Here is a 23,848-nt window from a genome sequence, read left to right as displayed (position 1 = left end):
AGAGTCCAAATCAACCATCAGGAATTTAATAAATCTGGCCAGTCACTCTGCACATTGTCCTAAAAAACCGTCCGAGTTTTGTTGGATTCTGACCTCTAAAAATGCTAGAACCCTTAAATTCTATTTTCACAAGCCCAAAAACCTAACCCTAGTTTGCCGTTGCTTCAAATTCAGCAATGGTTCTCGATGAACAAAGCACCAAGCCTTCACTAATAGACTAATAGACTACCATACATGTCACCCTATCATTAAACCCTTGGTTCTATCAAACTCTAACCCTATTTTTGGCCTACCTGATCTTACCAGTGCATCCCATATCCTGGATATTGGCTTGGATCTTTTCCTATCTGGAACTTCATCAGAATTCCTTGAGGAGGAAAAATCTTATTTATGTCTCTTCTGTTGCATGAAACATAAAATAAACTGAAACTACAAAAGATGTTGAGTTATTTCCCTCCCAAAACATGTGGGTTTTATGCTCCCTGCCCTTCCTGGAAAATTTTGCAATAATTTGAAGCAAATATAAGGAGAATATCAGGGAGTCATCTATATCTATCCTTTGATCTATTCTTTTTTGTATTTCTTTTTTGCATGTACACCTGACCTTGCATATGAAACTTTTTATGACAGTGCAATGCCATTTGAAACCATTAAAATTGGATCTTGAGAAATGCAATCATTATGCTCCTTAAAAAAATGTCTACTTAAGGTTATTTTCTTTTGTTTTAATTTAATAAATGCTATAGTTTAATATTTTTGTGTACTTAATATTTTATTAGATCCAGATTGTACCTAAGTCAGTATTCTGCTAATTTGTGAGTACTTCAACTGCAGGGTTTTTGAAGTTAGATGTATGCACATTCCTGTTAATGATCGAACACCATTTGAAGGTCCTCATCCTTCATAATTTTCTTTGGTCTTTTAGATTGGATTTCTTTTGTATTCTTTAATGTAATGGTGCAGTCTTACTCTTACATACTAATGGTTAAAAGGTATTTTGTTTTTTGAATTGTTGACATTTTCATCTATATGTCAACCTTTTGTTGTTAAAGATGATGGTACTGGTTTTTGTAATACATTAAATATTAACAGTATATTGGGTTTTTTCTCTTGAAGGGCTAGTGAAATTTGTTGAAAACATCTTGGTGCTTGAGCATGCAGTTTCTCCAAATAAGCCAATTTATTTAGTTGGCGATTCCTTGGGAGGATGCTTAGCTCTTGCAGTTGCTGCTCGTAACCCTACTATCGATCTGGTTTTGGTTTTAAGCAATCCTGGTTGGTTGGAAAAATTTGCAAATCAACTTTTTCATTACAACTTGAGCCCCCCCCCCCCCCCTCTTCCCTTTTTCTTTATGTGTCTCAGTCTATATTTTTGTTTCCTGTTACATGTAGCAACATCATTTGGCAAGTCCCAGCTTCAACCTTTGCTCCCCATCTTGGAGGTTTTGCCAGATGAACTTCACATTACTGTACCTTACCTACTTAGCTTCGTTATGGGTATGCTACTTATTTCTTCTAATACTCTCACTTGGCATCCTTCTTTCTATGGAGAAAGCTAGAATTATTTTAGTACCTTGTTATTACTCTTAAGGTCTTCACTGTGGTAAATCATCCTTGTTCTTTTGTAATATAATCTAACTCTTCTCTTTGCATATTTAGTCTGCAAGAAAACATGCTAAACTGAATTTCTCTCTTCTTGTGGAACTTTTATGTTGCATGATCAGAAAGCTTTTGTATTGTGGCATGCTATATCTGTTATGTTCAAGGCTGAAACTCTTGGAATTTATTTTGGAAACATGGGATTGCTGAAAATTGGCGCATTAGAGTAGCTAAGCAAGCAGGAACTGTAACTACTGAGACTGTCTGGACCAGTAATGATTGAGTACCTATTGATTTACATATAGTTCTCAAGATCTCAAAATCTAAATCAATATAAATGTAAGCTGTCACGACTTGTTAGGTCGTCAATCGGTTAATAACTAGTAGTGCTCCATGCTTGACAAACCTATAACCAATTTGCGGAAACCAAGGATATGATTAGCAAAGAGCTGCACCTTACGTTCTTGATCAATTCCAAAACAAGACCAACTTTGCATACAACAATGAAGAAAGGTATAAGAGAGTGCTTTGAGAAGTTGAGGAGAAAATGGAAAAAATAAATGGGTTAGCTATGTCTTATCTATTTTGTATGGGAATCTTTATATACCAACTGTAGATTCAAACCAGCATCTCATTATCAAGTTCCTCCCAAGTATTAAAGAAATTCAACATATGCTGCTTGTTTTCTTTGCAAGAATGTGCTATTAGTTGCTTCTGTTTCTTTTATAAACCCCCCCCCCTCTGAACACACTCTTTCACATGGAAACCTAGCCAAGAACTCAGCAATTGGCATGCTTAAAATTGATCAACTTTCCTTTGAAATTTGTATCTTGAGCATTTGTACCATGTTTCTTAATGCCCAAGATTTTGATCTTTCTGATGATGGGTCATTATCTGAAAATTGCATGGTGGGAGATCTCGCTTGAGAGCGAGATCTCGGTCAAGATCTACCAAAAAATGGGTGTAATCTCGGTGGGTTTTAGGGCCCCGATTGGGCTGAAACTTGGTATTTAGCTTATTTAAGACCTTTTGAACACATTGGTGGCCTTAAATTTGTGAGAAAATAACCCTAACTATATCTTCTATGTCGACCCTATGTGTAAAACCGAAATTCTGTGAAATGCAAGGTTAGACAACATATAATATAGAGATATCAAGTAATTCAAGTTATCAACTATCAAGTATCAAATAGAATGAGAATGACGAACCCTCCTCCGCTGCTCCCCCTCCCTCCCACTGCCGTCGCCGCCCACTCATCCACCGCCACCGCCACCTCCACCGTTACCATCGCCACCACCATAGCCTCCGCCTCCGCCTCCACCACCTTCGCATCCACCGATATCACTAAATCCTGTACCCCTCCCCTCCTCCCTTCTCTGTCTCCGCCATTAACCTCCATCACCTGTTCCAAACCCCTCGCTTCTTCTTTCCATTCTTCCTCCCCCCTGCTACCTCCGCCACCATCGACACCTCCACCCCCCCGCCAGTCTCGTCTTCACCTGTGAACCCCTCCTCTGTCAACCCTACCCCTCTCCCTCATGCCTGGAGCACCCTTTTCCATCAACCGGCTCCTTTTAGCAAAAACCTCTCCTACTTCCCTCCTTCCCCTTCTGACTCTCCCATCCCCCTGGTTCATTGCCCCGCCTCTGCAACTGCGCCTGAGATTCACCGCTGGAAGAATGCTGTCTTGGGACAGTTTCTTGGCCCCTGCCCTCCCCTTGGCATTATCAAAGCTTCTCTCTTTAAACAATGGAAGTCGCTTGGCTCCATGGATACGTTCGTTATCGAGGATGGCATCTTGCTGTTCAATTTCTCTTCCCCTTCCTGCCAATCAAAGGCCATTGATGGCTCCCCCTGGTATGTTGGAAAAGCGCCAATTTTCATTAAGCCATGGACTCCTTCTATGCCCCTTCGTCGAGTCGATCTCAACTCCCTCCCCCTTTGGATCAACCTGCCTGGTCTTCCGCTGGAATTCTGGAGTAAGGAATGCTTGAGTCGCATTGGCTCAGCGCTGGGTCGTCCTCTTCGTTCTGACCTGAAGACCTCCAGGCTCGAAAGGCTCTCCTACGCTAGACTTTGTATTGAGGTTCCGGCATCCAAGCCCCTGCCTCCCTGTATTTCCATTGCTGATGATTCGGGTACTCACTTAAACCAAGTCATCGTCTACGACTGGGTCCCCGCGTGGTGCTCTCAGTGTCTTGCTTTTGGCCATGATACTCATAAATGCACTGCCTCCATCATTCCTTGCCGCGCTGTGTTTGCTTCTAGAGTTCCTGTGCCTCCTTCTGGATCTCCTTCATCTGCACCTTCTTCTGTGGTTCTTGATCGAGCTTCTTCTCCTTCGCCTCTACCGGCTCGTCCGCTACTGCCTTCTCCTCCTCTTGTTGAGGTTATGTTGCCGCCGGTGTCGAGCATCCCTGAAAGACTGATCGATCGACTGGAAATCATCTCTATCGCAGTTGCTGATGATGATCCTTCGTCGGCGGAAATTGTTTCCGGCAAAACCGATAGGCGTAGGAGGAAGAAGAATAGTCTCCGTACAACTGCTCCTCCCTCGAAGTCTGTCGCTGCTGCTGCTGGGTCGCCGTCTGCTACTTCTCTGGCTTCTGCTGATCCCGACTGTCTGTCTCTGTCCTCTGCACCTGCTTTACCAGATCCTCCCACCATTGGCGAGCCCTCTGTTGGTGATGGCATCCTCAAGCTCTCTGCCCCTGGGTCGCCGAGATCCCTGGTTCGTCAGGTTTGCTGCTCCCAGGTATCTTTCCCCTCTCGTACTAGCCTTGAGATTGTCGCGATCCCTGAGCCTCTGCAAACCACCTCTTCAAGCCACCTCCCCTCTCAACCCTACACCCAAACTCTCCCCTTATCCCACTCCACCGAAAGACCTTTGGATAATATCTTAAATCCCTCCTCGACCCACGCAAAACCGCCTTTCACTCCTTTGCTTTCTAACCATCACCTGTCTCGTGGGCCTTTTTTTATTAGCCCACGGCCCATTTCCTCTCAATATGGGTATCCTCTGAACCATCACAACTTAAACCCTCTTTTTAAGCCCAACCCTCTTTGTTCTTTCAACCGATCCATACCCAGGCCTGAACCACACGAGACTTCTGCAAGACTCCTAACCCCCAGCCCAACCAACATACTTCCGCCATCTCCACTTTCGCCCTCCTCTATCACCTCGCCTATGCCTATCACTGAACACCAAAATCCCACCACCGCGCCTTCCTTCACCCCCTCACCTTCCCCTGGCTCCTGCTCTACCATAGACCCTGATATGTTTGAATCCCCATCCCCCATTGGTTCATCCCTGTGTGAGACTCCCCCGTACCTCAGTTTGGAGCTTCAACCTTGCATGCATAATAAACAGAATGGTTCCCCCCCCCTGTAGCTTGTATGAGCCCCCCTCCCCTTGCTGCTTGAATGATGCCATTACCCATGGTTGTTTGAATGACTGATTTCATTATTTGGAATGTTAGGGGCCTCAACTCCCTTGCAAAACAAGCTGAGATAAAACACTCAATTCGGGAATCTAAAGCCTCTCTTGTGGGGTTGTTCAAGACCCATGTTCAGGTTGAGAACTCCCATCGGATTGGCAACTCCATTGCCCCTACTTGGTCCTTCCTCTCTAACTATTCTCATTCCCCCAATGGCCGAATTTGGGTCCTATGGGACCCCTCTATATTCCAAATCAATTTGCTGTCCTCTTCTGCCCAATTTCTTCATCTTCATCTATCCTCTTCCTCCTCCCCTTCTTTCTTCCTCTCTATTGTCTATGGTTTCAATCGCTTGCTGGATAGAGCCTCTCTTTGGGACGACCTTCGCCTGATTTCCTCTTCCTTGATTGGTCAACCTTGGGGTATTGGGGGTGACTTCAATATTGTTCGTTTCTCAAATGACCGTATTGGAGGTAACCCCCCTGACCCTGTGGCTGTTGACAATTTCAATTCTTGGATCGATGACATGGGTGTTTCTGATCTTCGGTGGATTGGCCATCGATTCACTTGGCATAATCGTAGGTTTGGATCTACTCTTATTGCCTCCAAAATTGATCGTTTTCTTGTTAATCACCCTTGGATCATTCAATTCCCCACCTCCCATGCCCATTTCGGCCCTTCCCTTCTCTCCGATCACTCCCCATGCTTCCTCAACCTTCTTAAGCATCCCTTTTTTGGCCCTAAGCCTTTCAAATTCTTTGATATATAGGTTTCTAACCCATCTTTCCTGACCATTGTCATGTCGGCCTGGGCCCAACCTGTCCACTGCCATTCTCTTCCTCTTGTGGCGTTTGCCTGAAAGTTGCGAAACACCAAAATTGCCCTCCGTGCTTGGAACTCAACTACAGTGGGTGACATTACCTCTAGAGTTTCCTCGTGTCGGGATAATCTTGCTAGGATCCAATCCAAGCTCCAGAATGATCCCTTCTGCCAGTCTTTATCTGAGGAAGAAAGCTCCCTCTCTTTGCTTTTTTCCTCTCTTGTCTCCCAAGAAGAAAGCTTCCTTCGCCAAAAATCCAGGATCCAATGGCTTGAGCTTGGTGACGCCAATACCGCTTTCTTCCATCGTTCCCTTAAAGCTCGCCAAAATTTCAATTCCCTTCCGGGCCTGCTAATTAGTGGTGGTGTTTGGATCTCGGACCCCCCTAGCATTAAACAAGAAATTGTCTCCTTTTTCTCGAATCTTCTTTCGCCCTCATCCCTCCCTCCCCGCCTCCCCCTCAACCCCTCCCTTCTCAACAAATTCTTGGACCCTTCTCTCATCCCATCCCTTTGTGCTATCCCATCCTTTGATGAGATTTGCTCCGCCATCCGCTCCTATAAAGCCAATAAGGCGCCTGGCCCCGATGGCTTCAGTATGGGATTCTTCTTGGCTACTTGGGATTTCATTGAGCCTGAGCTCATTCATGCCATCCGCCTTCTTCCTCAACCCGTCCCAACTTGCCACCATCAATAATACCCTTCCTCTGCCTCATCCCCAAGAAGCCAGGAGCTTCCTCTCTCTCTGATTTTCGTCCCATCTCGCTCTGTAACCTCATTTATAAATTCATCTCCAAAATCTTGGCCAATCGGCTTAAATTGGTCATCCCCTCTTTGGTTAGCCCTAACCAATCTGCTTTCATTGCCGCAGGAGTATCTCAGACAATATTCTTCTTTGTGCTGAGATTATTCGTGGTTTTGAAAGATCCAACCACTCCCCTGCTGCCCTTATGAAGGTCGATCTACATAAAGCTTTCGACTCTATTCGGTGGGACTTCATCAGCGAAGTCCTATCAGCTATGGGCTTTCCCTCCCCCTTCATCCATTGGATTGAGACCTGCATCTCCACCCCTCATTTCTCTATCATCACTAATGGTTCCCCGGCTGGTTTTTTCTCTTCTCGAGTTGGTATCCGACAAGGTTGCCCCCTCTCCCCTTACCTTTTCACCTTAGCTATGGAAGTCCTTTCTCGCCTCATCCAATCCAAAACGGATCAACTTCTCATCTCCCCTATTCCCAAATGCCGATCACTAAAGCTCACCCACCTTGCATTTGCCGATGACCTCATGATTTTCTCTAAGGCAGATCACTCTTCCATCTCTTCCATCCTGTCTTCCCTCTCCCTTTTTGAATCCCTCTCGGGTCTTAAAGTTAATCTTGAGAAATCCTCCATTTTTCTCGCGGGTGTCTCGGATTCCTCTCGAGTTTCTCTCTTAGCGCTCACTGGTTTCAGTCCTGGATCTTTCGCGGTGACCTACCTCGGGCTCCCCCTCATCCCTGGTCGCCTCACTCGCCACCATTGCTCCCTTATGCTTGATCATATCCGGAAAAAGCTTCAACTCTAGAAAAGCAAGCTCCTCTCGTTTGCTGGGAGAACGGTGCTTATCCGATCTGTCCTCCAATCTTCCTATATTTACTGGTGTGGCATCTTCTCCCTTCCCGTCTCTGTCATCCACTCCCTGGAATCCATTTTCTGTGCTTTTCTTTGGAAGGGCCAAGAATCTTCCCGATTCCTCCACCTGATCAGCTGGATTTCCGTTTGTCGTCCTAAATCTGAAGGTGGCCTTGGATTCCGTCGAATCCGGGACATGAATATGGCCTGCCTTTTGAAACTCATATGGAAAATTGCCTCCAAACATGATTCCATCTGGGTCTCTTGGGTCTATTCATTCCTTCTCAAGACTGACTCCATCTGGACTGTCTCTCTTCCCCCCAATCCCTCCTGGATTTGGAGGAAACTCCTGCTTCTTCGCGATCGTGCCCTCCCTGCCATTTCTATCCTTGTCTCTTCTGGCTGGACCCCTGGCATCCGATGGGTATCTTATACAATCTCCTTGGCCCCAAAACCGTGTACAACTCCCGTATCCCCAAAACCACTCCCCTCTCCACCTTTGTCTCCCATGGTATTTGGTCCCCCCTCCCCCACCCTTGTCTCACATAGGTTTGGACCTCCCTCCCCCCCCTCCTCCCCTCCACAAATGACCGCACTACTTGGCTCCACCCCCGATGCACCCCCTTCACCACTGCCTCTGCCTGGAACCTTCTGAGAGACCCCTACCCTCCCTTACCTTGGCCCCCCATTGTTTGGTTCAAAAACCATATCCCACGCCATGCCCTCACTCTTTGGAGAGCCCTTAACCTTGCCCTTCCAACCCAAGCATTTCTCATCAGCCACCACATCCCCGCCAACCCAAACTGCGCCAGTTGTTGGAATGGTTCAGAGGATATTGACCATCTTTTTTTCTGTTGCCCAATTTCCCACTCTGTTTGGTCCCTTGCCACTGCCTCCATTTGGCCTTACCGCGACATTCTCATCGTTTTGCTCGAGATTGGAATTGGATCCTGCGAAGCTATGCCGGTTCCATTATCTGCGACCTTGTGGGCAAACTTGTCTTTTCCGCCACTTTGCACCATCTTTGGTGGGAGCGTAATTTGAGGAGATGGACCTCCAAATCTAGATCCAGAGATATGATTTGGAATGCCATCTGTTTTGATGTTTCTTTGAGACTCCGGTCTCTCCCCCACCCCCTGTTGCTGACTCTCCAAGAAATAGGGTGATTGTTAGTTCTTGGAACCTCTCAGCTTCTTTCCTTCCCCCCTCTTGACTGGGGTTCCCCCTCCCCCCTTTTTTCCCTCTGTATGTTTTTCTTGTTCTTCAATAATTTAAATTATTATTCATCCAAAAAAAAAAAGTATCAAATACATTAACAATTTAACATTACACATCAAGTATTCAAGTGATCAAACTATCAAAGAACTTAAATAGTTAAATCATAAATGTCTACAAAGTTTTACAACCATAAGAAGTTTTAGACTTTTAGTAAGTCATAAATCATAATCCATAAGTTCACAATTCACAACTCACAAGTCACAAGACTAACAAGATCACAAGAGTACAAGAGATAAGAGTAACAAGATTAATAGATTACAACTTACAACTTACAAGACTATAAGAGTATCACTTAACATTCTACATCAATTGATTATGAACGATGGCCACATATGACTCCCAAGTCAACCCATCACTGTAGTATGTCACATATCGGTTTATATGGAACTGATATGTCTCCATGTCAGAATACTGGAGGAATAGCACTCTGGGATAACCGTCAATGATGGGTGGGTGAAAGAGCCATTCTTGTTGTTGTTCATATTGCTATTGAGTATGTGGGTAGGGGTTTCTAAGCCACTTAGTTAACAACCCACCTTCACTCCCATATGTGTACTCTCCAGGTGCAGGGTCTTACGGAATAGCATGACCTCCATAAGAAGAATATCCACTGTAATCTAACTCGGTGTTGCGATCCCCGTATTGGTACCCCGATGACAGGCAAGTGTCCAAACTCTGCTGTTGTGAATCACTGTGACCATGATCTAGGCTCATGCTTCCTATGTTCAATTCAAGACCATGCATGCTCGCATCATCATTCGTTTGCCCCTGGTTTGATTTGCTCTTCCTACTCCTAGCATAAGTCCGAGAGATAGGGGAACTGTGGTTCGCATGTGTCGGATGACTCTGACCTGGTGGAGGTGACTCCCTTCGTTGATGCTGACTTCCACCAGCAACACCACTAGTTTGACTGCCTCCATGACTCGATGGCTGACTGCCACTTGGCCCTCTGGTATCATCGGCATCATCTGAACCCCCACTACTAGTTGTCACCTCAGTTGTTTCAAGTCGACCAGGTGGCTCCACAAATGGTACAATTAATCCTTCTGATGCTGCTACAGCAGCCTGACCCTCATCAGAAGACACATGCTCAGCCACATCATCCGAGCCCATAGCAACAGCAATGGTAGGATCCGGCTGCCCTCCTGGCCCATCCAACATTGGGCCACTCGATCCCTAACCCACTGATATATGACATCATCTTCCTCATCTTCTACGGGGGGGCTCGTGGAATATATCAGTCAACTTAATCGGTTCACGATTGTCGTCATCTATATCATCTTGTATGTGCCCTACTCTCAATCTCATGTTGTAATGCACATACACTAAGTCCTCGAGCCTCTTACTCCCTAATTTGTTCCGTACCTTACTATGGATAAGCGAGAAGGTGCTCCAGTTCCTCTTGCAACCAGAAAAACCAGAGGATGAGCACGTCTGTGAGAGTACTGTAATTGTTATGTCCCTGAGATTTGGCACACTAGTTCCATATAGCACCCACCAGTCAGCTGCATAACCAAAAATAAGAATGCATTAGGGAAGTAAATCTTAATATTTATATAACTTATCAGTTATCATTTACAGAGTTATAGACTTAATGACTTATAGTAATGGACTATTTACCAGGATCATTTTTTTGCCTAGTTGCAACTACAGAAGGCTTTCCAAAATTCCCAGAGGCATCCCTGAACTCCTTGATCTGTACACCAATTATTCAATTATTGTATTATGTATATGCTTAATGCACTAATGCAAGAAGTTGAAGAAACATTGAATAAGTTCTCACCTCTCCATTAATTGTCCCTTGCATGGCGGGATTTGACACAAGTTTCTCCACCACGTCTTGCACCGCATTCATCAACCTTACATCAAGCCCTAGATCATTCTTGTAATAGTACTTTGGGTTAAGGTAGTAAGTTTGCATTGTGGAAATAAAAATTTTGGTTAGTGATTTGGTTGTTTACTTGTTTAGAAATTATAAGTTATAACTTATAACAAATTAAGAATGTAAATTAAAGTACACAACAAAAACTTAAAGACTTAAAAGTGACTCACCAGCCAAGTGCAAAGGATGCATCAAGTGCGCCTCCCATCTATTATAGATGATCCTCTCGTAGGATTTGAAGGAGCTAGGGGCAGCAGCTATAACCAACTCTTTCATTTTCTCGAGGGCAGCATATATGTGGGGCATTGTGGGCTTCTTCTCCGAATCCACCATCCTTAAAACAAACACAATAGGCTCTATAATGCCCAAGATGGCTAGATTCACGCCAACCAAACCACTCCTCACTTGCAAACATATGCCGTAGACCCACCATTTTCTATTGGAAGCTTTTCAGAGCTACATAGTTGGTGGCGAATCTAGTCAATCCAGGTCTGACTAGATTACCCTTACAGTGGTTCCTCATCATCTTCAGCACATAACCATGGTTATAAATAAAATTACTTACCCTTCTAGCCCTCTCAACCACAGTATTGATTGACTTTCTTTTCCCCAAGTCCTTCAACATAAGATTAATCGAATGTGCTGCACATGGTATCCAAAAGAGGTGGATCAGGTTGCTCTTCTTCTTCATCAACATTTCACCAGCTTTTTTGAAGTTAGCATCATTATCTGTGACAATTTGAATAATATTCTTTGGCCCTACCTCGAGGACCACCTCCCTAAGAAGCTTGTAAAGGTAGTCAACATCTTTGATTTAGCCTGAGGCATCCACTGACTTAAGGAAGGATGTCTTTCCATTGCAGCTCACCATGGAATTAATGATGGACTGTCTAGTAGGACCAGTCCATCCATCAGCCATCACAGTAACACCATATGTACTCCATTTTTCCTTTAATGAACCAATGTATTCATCCACCTCCTACTTTATCTTTGGCAAATATTTATTCATTACTTCCCAAACTGTTGGGCCTTTAACCCCTACACCTGCCCTAGCAACTACATTGATCATCCCTCGATAGTATGGTGTTTTGGCTACATTGGCTGCAATGTTGTTGTAGAGAATGAATTTGCTGATTGCCAACCTAGCTTCCTCCTCCCTACTGCCTTCTTTACCTCCAGCAAACATATATGGAATGCTTCTTTGATAGATGTCTTAATGCTTGAAGAGGGAGGGGTCTTGGTCAAATATGGCATCATAATGTCTAGTCTTCCTCCTCCTTTCGGTCCTCTCGCTTCCATGAAAACTATGTCTAGGTGGCATGGATGCCCTTGACCCCAAACCACTTGCTCCTTTTGTTTATTCGTATTGCCTCACATTCTCAACATGTAAGGATTGTCTGCTAGCTTCCATTGCAACCTTCATCTATCTCCACTCGGCCCGTGACTCAACACCCATAACCCTCCTCTCTTCATTGTCGCTTGACTCCTCATCAACATCAAGAAAAGGTCTAGACAGCATTGTATCCTCAAATTCCCTTTGCTTTTGTGCCATCTCGTCCTCTTTTTGTTTCCCTCCCTTTAAAGTTGCTGCAATTGCTTTTTGCACTTCATAAGGAACTTTGGGACACTTGAAAACATCTTTGTAACCACCAGCCAAATGTTGCTTTAATCTGGTTGAACCACCAGAATTCAAAGTCTTGAGGCAAGACTTGCATCGGGATTTTTTCTTGTCAGCAGTCCAGTGGATCCCCATGTTGCCAAGCAATGTCCTAAGTCCCACCACCAGTGCCGCCACTCCCACTAGTTGCCATTTAAGATATAAATGTACAGCACTGAAAGTCTGAAATACTTATATGATGTTCCCAAATAATCATTAGAATAATTTAGATACATAAAAACATGTAAAAACAATTTATAAAACAACAAAACACACTTTGTTCTAAGATAACATATATACAATGCTCAAACAAACATGTTTGTATTTTTAAAATAAATTACATAATATGAGCATCATTTAAAATAAAACAGATAAATTTTTAATAACATATTATTTTTTACAATTATTTTATGTAAAAACAATTTATAAAACAGAAAAACACACACTTTGTTCTAAGATAACATATATACAATGCTCAATAAGACATGTTTGTATTTTTAAAATAAACTATATAATATAAGCATCATAAAAAAAATTAATGAAATATTATTTTTCATAATTTTTTATTTAATTATTTAAATAAAAAAATAAAATAAATACAGCAAGCATGATAATCAAAATATGAATACATGGGATTGTAGCCCTCTAAATGTAGTTTAACATAAGTGATAATCACATTCATATCATAAGTATTTTCCTATAATTTTAATTTTAATTTTTCAGATAATATATTTTTTAAATACAAAACTTTAAAAAAAATTAATAACAGAAAATTATATTTTTTTCCATGAAAGTGTAGATCAATGCTTGATCATCAACATATATTTATATACCACACTCACACATCCATTGTAGAACCTTCTATTTGAAAAAAATTCAAATTTGGGGGAAAATCTTACCTTTGTTGAAGACCACTTGAAATAGGCTTGAATCACTTGAAATATGCTTGATTTTGCTGTTGTAGATGTGTTGATGATGTTTTGAAGTTGAATCCCCAACAAATTCCGGCCAAAAATGGCCTTGCAGCGAGAGAGAGGTGAGATATGCCTCTCTCGAGCGAGACAGGGGGTTTTTAAACCCCTAAACAAGTGGAAAAAGCACCTTAAGCGAGATCTCGAACCAAGATCTCCCATCTCTCATCTCTTGCCTCCCATCTCGTCTCGCGAGATCTCCCACCATCAAAATTGGGCATGTGAGACATCTTGTAATAAAGGCATACTACATAATTTTATTTTCTCAGATAATTGATAACTACCTCTTTCATGTTGTTTCTGCACTAGTCTCCATGCAATGTAGTTATATGGTTGTCTGGCGTTGACAAATCAATAAGCTCTGCTGGTGATGACTGATTAGAGCTAATTTTTTAAAATGATGTCAAGCCATTGAACTCCCCACCCCCCCCCCCCCCCCCCACCCCGAAGGAAAAGAAAAAATAAATAAAGAAAGAAAGATAGATAGAAAGATAGAAAAACCAACCCAAAAATAAATGAATAAATAAATTACAGATACTAGAGATCAGACTACTCTTTGGAGTATTTGTCTTGTCACTTGCACTAAATGGGGTTCGCTGCATTGGATCCTTTCAAAACAAAGAGGGAAAGCTGAGGTCCTCACAAAGGAAAGAGAGTAAGAAGAAATTAAATAATGAGAGAATAAAAGTCAAGAGCTGAAAAAAGGAAAAATGAAGGTAAGAGGAAAGTAGATAACATAGGAAATCAAGCAAATCTCAGCTATCAAAAAGCTTTCAATATGCCCATTTATTTTTTTCCGTACGTAGAATTTGAATTTGAGTTATATATTGAGCCACAGGATCTCTAGTTGGTGATCCAACTCATCTCTCTCTCTTGTTCCTTTTTTTTCTTCTTTTCTTTCCCATGTCCCAAAAATTATTTTTGGGTTGTTCTCTCTCTCTCTCCCCGTCCCTCCCTCCCTCCCTCCCTCCCCTTGTTCCTTGCTAAATCAAGAACCTATCGCATACAAGGCTAGTCAGATTAGTGGGAATACAAGAAGAGACAACTGGGACCCTACCCATATAAAAAACCAAAAAACTCTTTACAAATTTCTAGTCACAGTTTTTTCTCCATAGCCTTGAAAACACCGTATGTGCTGGTTCCACATTGTTATTAAACCCCTTCATTTCTTTCCTTCCAAATACTTCAAGAAGATGCAGCCTATATAAACAACCTTAATTTCTAGCCTCTCTTTTTGTATAACTGCTCAAAAGATGTGGTGTTTACTTATTTCACCTATCTCAATCACAAAATTCCACAATGAAAATGGGCATTGAATCAAAAAGTGCTCAACTGATTCACTGAATGCAAAGCATACAGAATACACATCAAAACCAGTGTCCTGTGAATGTCAAATGATTGTTCAAAGTATAATACTACCTTTAGTGGCATCTAACCAAAAGAATTAACTCTAGGGGGAACATCTCATTTAACTGACATCACTGGGAACATAGATACTTGGGACCTCCGGAAACTTGCACATTGTCCTTAAAGAACTGGTATCCTAACCATCTGAGCCTCAAAGTCTTCTATCTTGTTGATCCTGTCTCACTACTTTATCATCTGAACTGCTTGTGGCAAATCAATTTAATCCCCTCTTCTTTAACTTTCAACCAAAGAAAATAGATTCAAGCAATATAATCCATCTATTTGTCAAATAGATCAATTGAGGATCCTTTTTTCTGGCCATATAAATATGAGTATCCTATTTTAATTAGGGTTTTTAACATTTAAAATGTTTCTCTTGGTGTGGACAGCACAATGATGACTTGGGGGCATATTTTTCATATTTTTGCCTTCACCACTGCATTTTTACAGTGTTATTACTAGAGAAATTTGGTATTTATCACTATTACTTCAAATTCTCCCCCTATCATCTTTTCCTGTTTGTCGTCCTCTTCTCATGCACCCAAGATTTGAAGTGCTCTTTCTTTATTCTCTCCTTTTCATTAAGATTTTAGATACTGTTGAGCAATTGTTTACTGTATGACCCTATTTGATTATCCATGATCATCTGTGAAGATTTCCAAAATGGTGGCACTATTATTTGCAGTTTCTTTCTTTCTTTCTTCCTTTTTTTTTTTTTTTTTTTTCCCACTTTTTTCTTCCAATTTATTACTTCTCATTTTCCTTTCTTGCTCTTAACTTTAGGTGATCCCGTGAAGATGGCACTGGTCAATGTGGAAGAGGAGCTTCCTCTTACACAAAAACTTGAGCAATTGTCCGAAAACCTTACTTCTTTACTACCACGACTTTCTGTAAGTCCTTGTTTCCATGGCTTGGGTTTCTCATGCATTATCGTGGTTTCTGCTTTTTTATATTGCTTTCATTGTTATGATCTTATTTTGCAGCAGTTCAGTAGTAAGACTGATAGGTTTCGTAGATATTAGCTGGTTATGCTTTGTAATTCCTAGGTACTTTGGTTTATAAAAAATTCATTATTTGAATAAAGTTTGGCCATTCATGCCTGTTAATCAATTATTTTGCTTCTTTATTTTTCGAAAGGGTGTCTTGGGAAACTTGGAAGTGCAACACATAATCCTATTGTTCTTACAATATTCAGTTTGTCATGCATTTATGCAAAAGGAAATGGACAAATGATAAACTCAATGTGAATGTGAACTCATGCATGGGGTTTTCATTTGGACACTTGCAAAGTTTTTCATTGTACTTACAAAAGAAAAAGAAGTATTTCATTGTAGTTACCAAAGAAAAATAAGTATTTCATTGTGATCTGTCTGTAATAGAGCTTTTGTATGTATATATATTTTTTCAAATTTTTATGTTCCACATCTGATCATCAGGTCATATGATTGAATTTTGTTCTGCTAAGACTCCCACATCACCCATGAAGAATAACTTGGTCCAAATTTTCACAACATTTTTTATACCTCATGATTGAGTAACACTAGTTGTTTTTGTTTTTCGGTTCATTCAAGAGGTATACAATGATAGAAATACTTCTTTCATTGTGCTTGATTATTTCCCTATTTCTTTGCAGGGTTTGGCTGATATCATACCAAAGGAAACTCTTCTCTGGAAACTGAAGCTGCTGAAAACAGGAGCTACTTATGCTAATTCTCGTCTTCATGCTGTCAAATCTGATGTACTTCTACTTGCCAGGTGTTTTTTGACTCCCAGGCTTTAACATTTGTTAGTCAGGTCATACATGTTACCCAATTCTTGATGCAGGTGGCCTGTATGGGTGTTTCCTGTATGTAGTTCAGGACAGGCCCAATTTTTTTGGAATGGTATGACCCACGATCTCTTGTTCATGCATCAAGTTTAAACCGTAAAAAGATGGCAGTAGAGAAATTAGCTTTGGAAATCCAATGCTATGTTAAATACTTAGTTGTTAGGGCAATGCCAGGCTCCTTGTTTGTGTCACTTTGCATCCGGCCCCCTTCCAACTCCTTGGGTTGCCTAGACACTGAAATTTATGGTTAACTCATTTGGAAATTGTGGAAAATTGTTGAGACTATCGCTTATGGTAGAATGGCTTGAATGAATCAACGTGATTCCCAAGCACTTATTTATATTGATATGAAGAATATGAAGTTACATAAACACCCTTACTTGGGCAACAAGAAAATAATAAACTGAATAAGTAAAAATAATTGAACCAACCAACACTCCCCCTCAAGTTGAGGCAAAGATTTTAGTCATGCCCAACTTGCCTACAATAGGGAGGAAGTCTCCCTCCTTCAAACCGTTGGTAAAATATCAGCCACTTGGTCTCCAAACCCTACAAAAAGCATACTGATCAGCCCTTGTTCTAGCTTTCCTTTGACAAAAAACTAATTGATTTCAATGTGCTTAGTTCGATCATGTTGCACAGGATTATTAGCAATATTAATGGCAGCCTTGTTGTAACAATATATCATCTTGGAATTTCAACTCCTATGTCTTCCAATAGACCTTTCAGCCACAGCAGCTCACAAACTTCACGGACCATAGCTCTATATTCAGCTTCTGTGCTGGATAAAGCTACCACATTTTGTTTTTTACTCCCAAGTAACTAAGTTACCTTCAAGAAAAGTGCAGTAGCCTAAAATTGACTTCCTGTCAGGAGATCCAACCCAGTTTGCATCAGTATATACTTCCACCTTTAAATTATCTGTCGGTGAAAATAGTATCCCTTTCCTAGGAGTTCCCTTCAAATATTGTAGTAATCGAGTAACAACCTTTATAAAAGCTAAATATGGATCATGCAGGAATTGACTTACTAGCCCCACGGCGTAGGCAATATCAGACCTAGTATTGGATTAGTTGATAAGCTTCCCTACCAGCCTTTGATATCTTCCTTTGTCCACAGGTTCTTCCTCTTTCTCCTTGAGTTTAGCTCTAGCCTCAACAAGGGTGTCAACTGCCGTACACCCCAACATTCCCACTTCAGATAATAAATCTAGAAAATACTTCCTCTAAGATAGGTATATGCCCTTCTTTGATCAGGCCTACTCAATTTTAGGAAATATTGTAGCTTTCCTAGATCTTTAATCTCAAACTCTTTGCCAAGAAAGTCCTCCAACCTCTATATTTCTTCACCATCATTCCTTGTTATAACAATATTGTCCACATAAACAATGAGAAGAGTGATCTTGGTACCTGACTTCTTGACAAATAGTGTGTTATCAACATTACTTTGTTTGTACCCAAAAGAGGTCAGTGCCTTCTGGAAATGGCCCAAACCAACACCTAGGAGATTGTGTCAACCCATAAATTGACCTCTTCAATCGACATACTTTCCTTGTAGTACTGTCATCAGAGAAGCCGTGTGGGATCTCCATATAGACTTCTTCCTCCCACTCCCCATATAAGAAGGCATTCTTCACATCTAGTTGGTCCAAGTTCCAGTCTTTGTTCATAGCTATAGACAACAGAACTCTAATAGTGTTCAATTTTACAATAGGGGCAAAGATAATTAATCCCATAGGTCTGGGTAAACTCCTTTACAATCAGTCTTGCCTTCAACCTATTAACCGATCCATTCGTAATTTGTTTAACCACAAACACACATTTATGGCTCCCAAGTATCATTCTTCTTCATTACCTACATTTCCTCTATCATAGCTGCCTTCCACTTTTTATCAGTATAGGCTTCTTGCCAACTATTAGGAATAGAAAAAAATGATATAAAGGATATAAAAGCATGGTAGGAGTCAGACAAATAATCATAAGAGACATAGATACGGGATGCTGAGTACAAGATCTAACTCATTTTCTAATAACAATAGGAAGATTAGAAGAAGATACCTCAAGGAGAATAGTAGAATCTGATGCAAGAGTAGGAGACTAGAGTTGTAGCATGCTAACTTTCTCCACTTGTTTAGGCTGATTGGGATACTTCCTCAGATAAGTCTGCACCTCTTGTTTTGATTAATTTTGTTTTGAAAGACCTCAATAGACTATCTCATAGGAGTGGTCTCCCCCTGACCAGGATCCCCACGAGGTTCAGAGGAAGGATGAGAATTGAAGCCCTCGGGTATGCTGGCCGAATTCTCCCCCTGGTCAAGAATTCCTATATGAGGTTCTAAGTTTTGTGTGTGTGAGTCTATATGTGTGGCAAGAAGGTCTAGGGTTGTAAAGAACACCTCTCTTCTTGGACTCTCCCCTTGGAGAGGTGCTTAGTGAGGACAAGACTCATTAAAAATGACATCCATAAACTTAATGGCTCTCCTGGAATCAGGGTGATAGCATTTGTACCCCTTTTAAGTAGCAAGATACCCCAAATATATGCAATGTAGGTCACGGGGAGCCAACTTACTCTGGTGGGCTGTGATTCTGGCATAACACACACATCCAAAAACTTTGACGGAATAACAATATAGAGTCTCCTTGGAGAATCTTATTAGAACACTTAAACTCAAGTATCTTACTAGGCATCCTATTCATAAGGTAAGAGGTAGTAGGTATAGCGTCACTCTAGTATTGGTCAGGAACATTCATAGTAATCATAATAGAATGGACTATCTCTAATAGATGCCGGTTCTTTCTTTAAGTAACCCCATTATGAGCAGTCGTATCAACACAACTGGTTGTGTGTATTATACCAGAGTTAAACAGATATCTCTGAAATTCACCATCAATATACCCTGTGCCATTGTCACTGAGAAGGATCTTCATAGTGGCATTGAATTGAGTTTTAATCATATTATAAAAATCTCAAAAACATAAAAAAACTTGATTTTTTGTTTTAAATGATAAATCCAAATAGAATAAGAGTGACAATCAATGAAAGTTACAAAGTATCTATGACCAACAATAGACACACGGAAACAAAGGCCCGCACACGCCAATATGAATTAACACAAAATGAATAGATTTTCTATTATAAAGAGAAGGTAAATAAGTAGAACGAGTCTACTTCACAAAAAAAAATCATCCTTATTACAAGAAGAAACTAAATTAAGAAATACTTTCTTAAAAGTTCCTAGAGGGGGTGACCTAGCCTATATGCTATTGATGAAGGCCTGACATAATCTAATGAACCTAATGAGAAGATGCAACTAGAGCAGAAGTAGATCTCCCAATCATATTATGTGTAAGAATATTGATAGACAACAAGTTAGTAGAGGCATAACTTTGGACAAAGAAAGTGATGGAGAATGTTGAATGGTCCCTTTCTAGCAATGGAAAAATAAGAGCCATCAGCAATTCAAACTTTATCTTTCCTTAAGGTTGGAGAATAATGTAAGAAAAAAGAGGATGAACCTGTCATGATCTGTGGCACTTGTATCATTAATCCAAGGAGTGAAAACAAAAGAAAACATGGAAACCTGTAAAAGTTTTACCTAATGTTGCAAGATAAGAATTGGCATGGGTAGTGGAAGGAGCAATAGTAGAGGCTGCACTAGTAAAAGACTATAAAATACATCACAGAGTAGTTAATTCTTCCTGTGAAAAACCAATGTCTGCAAAGGGTGCCGTGAGAACAGTCTTAGAAAGATTAGCCTTAGGTTTTCCCCTTATTTGTGCCATTTTTTGCTAAAAATCTGCAGGCTTCCCATGGAGCTTCCAACAAGTGGCCTTGGTATGTGTTGGAAGTATGGTTGAGGTTTCCTAATTGAAGTAGATTCCTCTTTTAGTTATATTTGTATTCTTTATATTGGTTTCGTATTTTTGTTAGATTAGGTTTCCTAATATCTAGGATTGGTTTTTCTATTATACTTGCTTTGTATTTCCTTATCCTACTCAGAGTAGGATTTACTTAGATTGTAATTATAAGTACCCCATTGGGGCCTATGAATGAGATAACCTTCTGATCAATAATTTCTTCAAATTCCAACATGGTATCAGAGCCTAATTTCGATTAGGGAAGAGAGGGAACTAGAGGAATCAAGTCCCTCTCTTTTCCCTCATCGCTGCCACTGCTACTTCCATCACTACAACCTGAGTCATCGCACCAACCAAACCACATCATTGCCACTGCTACTACCCCTTCCACCGCTGCAACCTGGAACCAACCTAAAACACACCATTGCCAGAACCATCGAGCCCATTGTTTAGGGGAAAAAAGAAACGAAAAAAAAAAACAGAAAAGGAAGAATTGGTCCCTCTTGATCTCTCTCTCGATTCTGAAGCACCTCTAGCTTCCACTGCGATCTACAACCCTCCATCGATGTTCTTGGCTTTTAGTCGTTCTTCTTCACCTCTGATTTGTTTGTTTTTTTATTTCGTTTGTGATTTTCGGAGATCTGGTTTAGTTTACAATCTGGTTTGCAGCTTTGTGTTCTTGGCTCAATGTAGTTTGTCGTTTTTGGATTTGGCTCACTGTGGTTTTTAAGATCTGATTTGAGACTACATCTTGTCTACTTTGCTATCTGTTTTGTGATCAGTTATTAATCTATGATCGCTTTATATAACTCTGAAATTTCATATTTCTCAAATTTTCAACTCTATTTTGTGGTTTTTTTTTTATCGGATTTCCTCGATACTTGATGGCCTCTGCCTCCACCTCTTTGTCATCAACAATCCATCTTTCAACCATCATACCTGTAGAACAAGAACAACCATCATCTCTGCAAACAGAAGAAACAAAAAAAGGGAAGAAATTCCAGTAACTTTGATACAGCCCCTGCAAGTATATCACTATCGTTGTTGGTATCACTTTCCCATCTTCTTCTTCTTCATCAACCTTTGAAACTAGACCTGAATTTTTTTCTTCTCTATTGTCGATATCTTCTATCGAATTTTAAAAATACCATCGTTATGATTCTTTTCCTTCCGCCATCATGAGTTTTTTCTTTCCTTCCAACCATTGAGGGTTTTGTCGAACTGTTTCTCCCTTCTTAAAACCAGCGACAGTACCCAGAAAAGAAAAGAAAAGAAAAGAAAAAACACTAATGTTCCAGGGGTTTATTTTGTGAATTCAAATTTTTAGGGGGCTGGTTTGTGAATTCACATATTTTCAAGGGGCTTATTGTTAAATTTTCATATATAGGTGTCTACTCGTAAATTCTCATATATCCAGGGGTCTATTTGTAAGTTTTTATATTTTTAGGAGTCTAATTGTGAATTTCCATATATTCTATCTCATATATCCAAGGGGTCTCTTTTTTAAATTAAAAAATATTCGTAAGGAGAAGAGAAAAAAAAAGTGTTGGTTGGACCTTTCAGATTTTGTCATTTTCTCTAGATTTGTTTTCATGCTACTTTCATCTTACGATTACAATTTCTTCCTTACCAAGTTTACCCCATTGGCTTGAATTTTGTCTTCTCAGAATTCTCCTAATTACAAAATCAGGTCATTATCTTACCTTGATTTCCTTTGTCATTGTTTTACCCATGTGTAAAGCTACACGTGAGGGGGAGATTGAAGATGTCTACAATTCAATATTTACTTCAAGAGTATTGTCTACATTTTTCAGGTCATTTTTCGAATGCCTTTCTTTTAGACTTCTTTGTGCAGAATTTGATCTTTGTTGCCTTCAAAAATTTGTCCCTTACCTTGGCAATCTTCCACTTTAGAGATCTAACATTGCTATAGATTAACTTTTTTGGCCTATGCAGAACCTGATCTCTATTACCCCTGGTCCTGGAGATTTGCCCCTTACCTTGACATCTTCCACTTTGGAGATCTAACATTGCTATAGATTTGGTGTTTGCCTTTGCAGAACTTGATCTCTAGTACCTTTGGAGATTGTCGCTTATCTTGACAATTTTTCCCTTACCTTTGGAGATTGTCCATTTACTAGATTTTCATTTGCTACGGCAGCAGCATACGGCAGCTGCTGTTGCTAGCAGCCAATGGTCAAGATACAACCACATCCTCAAATGTATATCTAACGGTCCAGATTAAAACTCAAAAAGATATTAAATAAAAATATAATTTTTTTCTTTTGCATTTTAAGGGTTTCAAATTTCATAAATTTACAAACTCAACCCCTCTGGTAGGCAACCGAATCTAAACCTCGTGATAAACTCAACCTTCGGTAATCCTAGTTTCTGCAAGTTCTATCAATGCTTTGTCGCAGATCTTCTTGGAACCAACTTACTTTTCGGTGAGAGACTTTGAAAAAGTGTGGAAAAACGACAAGAAATCCGAAGGCAAAATAAAGGGGCAGAAAAACCCTAGTTTTCAAAAAGATAGTTAGAAAAGAATTGCAGATAGATTAACTTTGGTTGTACTTTTGATGCCTTTGATGGAGAGATAGAAGACATGAGAAATCATGGCAAAACCAAACGGATCTATGAAGGATCCATTCGGAACTTAGGAAGAGCTTCTGTTCGAGTGGGAGCTTAGAAGTGAGGTTCAACGATATGATGTTTGGATCATGCAAATTCTGAAAGATCTTCCTTTATAGATGCTCTGATTTTGCTTCCTTTATTCGAATCAAAGATCTCTCTGTTCTTTCTTTCTTTCTTTAAGATCTGAGAGGTTTGTTCTGTTTTTTTCTCTGTTTTGTTTTTTTTCTCCGGTTCATTGTGATTAAAAGTTAAGAAATTGAAGGAAAAGCATGAACGACGAAGGAGAAGTCCTCGCCAAAGAATGTTGCCTGTGGAAATTCCCACCAAAATCAGCCTTTCAATGGGGTTAGATTTGGCTCGTTAACCAGAGGGGTTGAGCTTGTGAATTTAAGAAATCTAAAACCCTAAAAATGCAAAAGGAAAAAAAAATATTTTCATTTAATACCTTTTGAGTTTTAATCCTGGACGTTCGATATACATTTGAAGATGTGGTCGAATCTTAACCGTCAACTGCTGGCATTTGGGCTGCCGCAAATAAAAATCCCCCTTTACTTGGCAAATTTTCCCTTTAGAGATCTAACATTGTTACAAATCTAAAGTTTCACTTTTCTTGCTGTACCCTTGCAATTGTTACCCGAAAAATATATTTTCCATTAGATTTGTGCAGAAATTTGGTCTTCTCAACATTTGAAGATTCTACTTTTTTTTTGGGGCATTCTTCCTTGGAGACCTAAAGTTGCGGTTGAGATGAGGACAAAGCAAGTGGAAGTCTATAGGCAGACGTAATCTATAAGCTATTAATGAAGTTTGAAGATCAAGTTGCAGATGTTTACCTAGACAGATGTTATATACTATTTTAGGCAAATT

General features: G+C 40.4%; 1 protein-coding gene across 1 annotated transcript in view; it reads left to right on the top strand.

The window, feature by feature from the left end:
* Window positions 1-23,848, top strand: part of PES1 (Esterase/lipase/thioesterase family protein) — a 56,126-nt gene that overhangs the window by 4,132 nt on the left and 28,146 nt on the right. The window contains exons 3-7 of the mRNA XM_089153341.1: window positions 835-890; window positions 1,117-1,275; window positions 1,393-1,497; window positions 15,446-15,552; window positions 16,296-16,417. Coding sequence (XP_089009467.1) covers window positions 835-890; window positions 1,117-1,275; window positions 1,393-1,497; window positions 15,446-15,552; window positions 16,296-16,417 — 549 coding nt within the window. The remainder of the gene's footprint in view (window positions 1-834; window positions 891-1,116; window positions 1,276-1,392; window positions 1,498-15,445; window positions 15,553-16,295; window positions 16,418-23,848) is intronic.

Source organism: Hakea prostrata, chromosome 4 (assembly GCF_041222555.1).
Source record: "Hakea prostrata isolate BN-2017 chromosome 4, UWA_Hpros_2, whole genome shotgun sequence".
In the NCBI taxonomy this organism is placed as follows: Eukaryota; Viridiplantae; Streptophyta; class Magnoliopsida; order Proteales; family Proteaceae; genus Hakea; species Hakea prostrata.
Note: the sequence above shows the minus strand (reverse complement) of the source record. Positions and strands in the feature narration are given on the sequence as shown.